We start from the raw sequence: 6,193 nt of genomic DNA on the forward strand, positions 1-6,193 counted from the left end.
CTTTATAATTTCCTGTTTTCTTTGGGCTTTGGATTTGACTTGCTCTTCTTTTTCTAGAAGCTTGAAGTGCAGCACAAGATTGTTTATTTGTGCTCATTCTGTTTTTCTGAGGTGGGAATTCACTGCTATAAATTTCTCTCTGAGGACTGCTTTCATTACACCCCACAGGTTACTGTAAGTTGTATCTACATTTTTGTTTGAATGTAAATACTGTTTAATTTCTCCTTTGAGTTCATCTGTGACCCATTGGTTATTCAGGAGGGTATTACTTAATTTCCATGTGTTTATGGGGTTTTTGTGATTTCTTTTGTCATTAATTTCCAATTTCATTGCACTATGGTCTGATAGTATGCATGGGATGATTTCAGTTCCTTTGTATTTACTTAAGCATGTTGTGTGTGCTAGCATGTGGTCTATTTTAGAGAACGTCCCATGTGCAGCTGAGAAGAATGTTTATTCTGATACTGCTGGATGGTACAAACTGTAGAGGTCTACTAAGTCCATTTTTTCACAAGTTTGGTTAAGTTCTGTTATTTCTTTCCCAATTTTTTGTCTAGTTGATCTATCTCTTTGTGACAATGCGGTGTTAAAGTCCCCTGTTATGACTGTGTTGCTGCTTATTTCATTTTTTCATGTCTGCTAAAATTTGTATTATACAGTTGCATACTCCTGTATTTGGTGCATAGATGTTTATGATTGTTATCTCTTCCTCTTCAAGTTTTCCCTTCACAAGTATGTAGTGATCTTCTTTATCTCTTTTGATTGTTCTTGATTTGAAGTTCACATTGTCCGCAAACAGAATAACTACACCTGCTTTTTTCTGGGTTCCTGTCATGTGGAGTATTGTTTTCCATCCTTTAATTTTCAGTCTATGAATTTCCTTTTGAGTTAAAAGTGTTTCTTGTATACAGCACACAGTTGGATTTTGGTTCTTGATCCACTCTGCCAGTCTGCTTCTTTTGATTGGTGCATTGAGACCATTTACATTGGTGGTTATAACTGATATGTACTGGTTTATCTTTGTGATGTTATTTTCCTGCTGTTGGATTCCCCTTTTTTCCCTGTTTAATTGCTTTCTCTGCTTGATGGTTCCTTTCTGTTGTTCTTGAAGTTGTGATCTGTTTTGTCTCTTTCTAGAATATCTTTTAGTACTCTTTGTAGGGTTGGTTTGGTGCTCATGAATTTCTTCAGTTGTTCTTTATCATGAAAATATTTTATTTCTCCATTAAATGTGAAGAATAGTTTTGTAGGGTACATTATTCTGGGTTGCAAGTTGTTTTCTTTCACTCCAAACTCTTCTTGACTTGATGGTTTGTGTTGAGAAATCTGCTGTAATTCTGATGTGATTTCCTTTACAGGTGATCTGTCTCTTTTCTCTAACAGCTTTTAATATTCTGATCTTTTGTTGAGTTTTGGGATCTTGATCTCTATATGTCTGGGTGTAGATTTATTTTCTTTATGGTTAACTGGAGTGCTATATGCTTCACTTATCTGTATGTCTGATTCTTTCTCCATGCCTGGGAATTTTTCTGCTATTATTTCTGCAAATAGTCGTTTATGTCATTTGTGTTGACACCTGCCGTTTTGTTGATACCTATTAATCTTACTTTGTTTTTCTTTGCCTTGTCTTGCAGTTGTTGAATTCTTATTTCCTGGTTCCTTGTTTTTAAGAGATCCTTCCTTTCACGTTTATTAGTGGCAATGCTGTCTGAAAGTCTATCTTCAGCTTCATTCATGCAGTTTTGCCAGCTTTTGATGGAATTTTTAATTTCCTGGATATCTGTTTGAATCTGTTTCATGCATTCTAGTTCTTTTCTATATTGTTCACTCAAGGTTTCCATGAGTTGTGTATGCTCCTCTATTTTCTTATCAGTGTCTGCTTTGGACATGCTGAACAATTGTTTCATTATTGTTGTCATTTCTTTTTTTTACCTGAGAGATTATTTCTGATCTGATGTCTTCTATGGCCTGATGGAGTTGTTTTCTTTACTTCAGTTGCTATCATTTCAGAAATTTCAGGTGTATGACTTCCAGGCTCTTCTGTGTTAATGTCTCCTGGACTTGTTCTGGGTGGGGTAGAGGTCTGAGATGGCATGTTTTTCTTCTTTGTTTTGTCATTTTTGAAGATCCACAGGTTCCCTGGAGCTCACCCTCACCCCCATGATTGTGTGGGAGTGGCAGGGTGAGGGTCCAAAGATCCCTAGTGCTCAGTGTGGCTCCTGTACTGGTGTGTGTGGGCAAGGTGGAGTTCCAAATGTTCACAAAACTTTCTTGCATTCAGTTGGCTCCCAGGCTGGTGTAGGAGGGGCAAGGGAGGCTCACTGGAGTTCCTAAAGATGTCTGAGGTTCATCCTGGCTTCTCCAAGGGTTGGGAGGATGAAAGTCATGGTCACTGAGGCTTCAGATATTGCCTAGGACTCAGCCTGGTTCCCACATTGGAAAGTGAGGGTAGAGTCCTTGAAGCCACTGACTCTACCTGGGTTGCAACTGGGCTCCCACAGGGGTGCAAATCATATTGGGAGTGACCACTGAGGCCCCAGAAGGTGTTGAGGGCTCTACGTGCCTCACACACTAGTGGTGGAGGCATGGGAGCAGCTCACTGAGGTTCCTGAAGATGTCCAGGGTTCAGCCAAGTGCCTACAAGGATGCTAGGGCTGTGAGGAGTGGCCACCAAGGCCCCAAAAGGTATCTGGGGCTCCACCTGCCTCATACGCTGGTTGGGAAGGTGCAGCAGCTGCTCACCAGAATTCCTGAAGATATCCAACAGTACCATTGTATTTAACCTCATTTAACTTTAGTATCTGTTTACTGTGTACAGATATGTGTTATACAGTAGTAAGCAGCTATTTATAAACTAATAATATCTGGATTATGAAACAAATATTGACAAACAAGAAGAAAAATTATTTTCTTGTTAAAGTCTTCTATTTGACACTTTTAGATAAAATACCTACTCTGTACAAGATTCTAGAAACAGTAGTAAAGAACACAGAATCTCCAAGCCTCATTCTTTCTAGTGGGCCCAAACCACTGGTTTAAGGGTAGTTTGTTCACAACTCCTCTTGACCTGACCCGGGTCCCCTCTTATTCTTCTGTTGTCCAGCTCATCTGACAGTGTTTATTAGCTAGCACTTTTGGTAAAATTTCTTGACACTGTTTCCTACCCTACTAGGGGTTAGATTGATTTATCCTTCCCAATCACAACAACCCTGTTTGAGATATCACAGAGAATTGCATTGGCCTGTTTACTTGCCTGTCTTCTTCGTTAAAGTATAAATACCTCAAGGGCAAAAACTAAATTCAGATTACTATTTTATGTTCAGGACCTGGTCTAGGATCCTGCTTGAAAAGGCATGAAAATAAATGTGTTGAATGGATACACACTGCCTATGAATTCTTCTAATGCTCTATTGGTATAATTATCACAGTGAAGTACAATTTATTCACCTATTTCTTCTGCTAGATCATAAACTGATTGAGAGCAGGACTATAACTTTGAAGTGCTATGTATCAGCTTTTGTCACTCTACCTGACACAGAGTTGATAGGCAACAGCAGTCAATAAGTGACAAGTGTAATCATAATCAGAAATTTTAGTTGCATCAGTTTTCTCCCTGAAAGATCAAGATGCTTTACTTCACTTCCCTATTTTAGAACATATAATGAACAAAATTTTTCTTCATTTCATATATTTTGCCTTTCCAATGTTTCAAAGGAACATCCTTCTAAACTTAAATGTTTGCTTTACAGGTGTACTATTTTAAAAACGTAATAAATGAGAATTGCTGAACACATTTTTCTTGATGAGAATTTCCTTAATAACTGGCATGATTTTGTCTTGTGATTTCTTGTTTCTTCTAAAATACTTTAAAGCCAAAATTTTGTCATGTTGGGTTGAATTATGTTTAACTGTACTTGAATATCAACATTTTAACTTCCAGAAGTCAAATGCAATTCAGGCTGCCTGATTCTCTCACCACCTGGGAAATTCAAGGTGTTGGCATTTCCAATAGTGGTAAGAAAGCTTCACTTATACACTGACTTAAGCAGTGATTTGATTAGAAAGATGTAGTTCTTGGTTATGTCTTTAGTTTCTCAAAAATTAAGTGATGTCATTTTATTTTTTTTTTTCTTGCAGTACTGGGGATTGAACTCATGACCTTGCACTTGCCAAGCAGGCTTTTATGCCACTGAGCTATATCCCCAGCCCTAAGTGATGTCATTTTAAAGGATATTCTTTATGTATAAAGATGACTTAGATACAGCCACATTTTCAAACCTATTTATTTTTTCTTTTGCTCTTTTTTTACTTAACTGTCATTTAAGCTGGTGTCAAGTCTCTGTTTTCTTTCACTTCTTCAATGATTGGAAGATTGAATAGAGTTAGAAACAATATATGACTTCTTTATGGCAACTTAGTGTAGATACTTTATAAGTAACTTCAGGGTTAATTTCTTTTTTTTTTTTTTTTTTTTTGCTTTTTTTGTTTTCACAAAAAATCTTGGTTTCCACAATAAAAATTTCATACTCATTAAATGGATCCAATAATGGATATCTAAAAAGATTTGATACTTCAGATAATAGCATTCTTGTGCCTTTAGTAGAATTAAATACTTGTTGAACAAATGAAGTTTTCTGTTAATACATACCAGTAAGTATAAAAATCAAGATCAATGATCAATATAAAAATTCAAAGATATGGGGTGATAGTAGAGAGAAAAACATGATCTAATATGCTTTTGTCTTTGAAGTGAAGTTAATGTAAGACATTTTAGTACTAATAAAACATGACAGAAATTCCCTAATACATATCTACTTTGCTTTTCCTTTGGGCTAAAGGTATATGTGTTGCTGATACCGTCAAGGCAAAAGTGTTCAAAGATGTCTTTTTGGAAATGAATATACCATATTCTGTTGTACGAGGGGAACAAATCCAACTAAAAGGAACTGTTTATAACTATCGAACCTCTGAGATGATGGTAAGTAGGTATTTATGGTAAATTAGAATCAATGGGCAAAAGGGAACACTTTCTGGTTTTCTGACAATGATGTTGTGTAACTATCACACACAAAACAGTAAAAATCAAACTCAGTTCAGCATGAGAAATGAAGCCTTTATAAGTATTGTACTAGACGTACTGTTGGATAAAGGGATGCAAAAAGGAGGAAGAATTAAGACAAGTGTTCATGTAGCCTAGTTCTGAAGAAGAACAAAGACTATAAGATATTCAGTGTGCTGTAGAGGTTCAGAGGTGAGTTCACATGCAGTTCACTGAATATCTTTGAATTGTCTCGTTAATTCTAAAAACTCTTTCCTTTCCTCCATGTTAGCATTTATACTCATTTTCACTTTGTAGATCTTGCCATTCTCTCTGACATCTTGATTTCAAACATCTCACTATATAGTCAGACAGCCACCTTTCTTTCCTTCTAACTCATTTCTCCCATTACTTCTGTAGCTACAGCTCTGCAGCATCATGGAAATCTCCAGCCCATTGACTCAAACACTACTGTAATATCAATTAGCCCTCCACTATTATCACTTCAAAATACCTGACATCTGCAATTTAAAGAGAAGTTAATTTTGGCTCACAGTTTTGGAACGTTCAGTTTATGTTTGGCCGGTTCTGAGCAGAAACATCAAGGTGGAAGAGAGTAGCAGAGGAAAACTACTCAACTCCTAGAAAGTACAAAGCAGAAAGCAGGGGAACAGTGCCAGAGAGGAAGGAGTCAACAACCAGATAGAGCCTCCAAGGTCATGCCTCCGTGACCCACCTAGATACACCCAGAAAATGTGCATTATTAATCTCCTCCATGTCTCTCACTACAATCAAGTTGACAGTCAAGATTAACCATCACTACTTTACTCTCAGAATGCACCACCCATCATTTTAATCACAGTAATTAAAATCATGTAAACTTCCTTGATCCTTTCTTGTTTCAAGGTACAATCTATGAAAAGCTCCAACCATGAGGGGACCCACTCCTTGTATTCTCTTTGTAGCACAACTCTAAAGAGCATTATATAAAAGGTTGACTGATTTCACTTGAAAAACCATAATCACAAAACTTTATATGGGAACCCAATGAAGTCCAAAAATCTGTATTTTTTTTTTTTTTTTTTTTTTTTTTTTGGTGGTTTTTCTCCGGTACCGGGAAAGTGTGCCACCTCGCCCGGCTTTTCAGTGTGTTTT

At 36.9% G+C, this 6,193-nt stretch overlaps 1 protein-coding gene and 1 long non-coding RNA gene across 2 annotated transcripts in view; one reads left to right on the plus strand and one right to left on the minus strand.

The window, feature by feature from the left end:
• The window catches only part of LOC102021665 (complement C5), a 97,395-nt gene that overhangs the window by 45,515 nt on the left and 45,687 nt on the right, over positions 1 to 6,193 (plus strand). Inside the window, exons 19-20 of the mRNA XM_005382580.1 lie at positions 3,941 to 4,014; positions 4,839 to 4,978. Of these exons, the coding sequence (XP_005382637.1) occupies positions 3,941 to 4,014; positions 4,839 to 4,978 (214 nt within the window). The remainder of the gene's footprint in view (positions 1 to 3,940; positions 4,015 to 4,838; positions 4,979 to 6,193) is intronic.
• Positions 1 to 6,193, minus strand: part of LOC102021242 — a 63,237-nt gene that overhangs the window by 2,868 nt on the left and 54,176 nt on the right. The window lies entirely within an intron of this gene.

This window comes from Chinchilla lanigera, unplaced genomic scaffold, assembly GCF_000276665.1.
Source record: "Chinchilla lanigera isolate Chin_1 unplaced genomic scaffold, ChiLan1.0 scaffold00018, whole genome shotgun sequence".
NCBI classification, from domain to species: domain Eukaryota; kingdom Metazoa; phylum Chordata; class Mammalia; order Rodentia; family Chinchillidae; genus Chinchilla; species Chinchilla lanigera.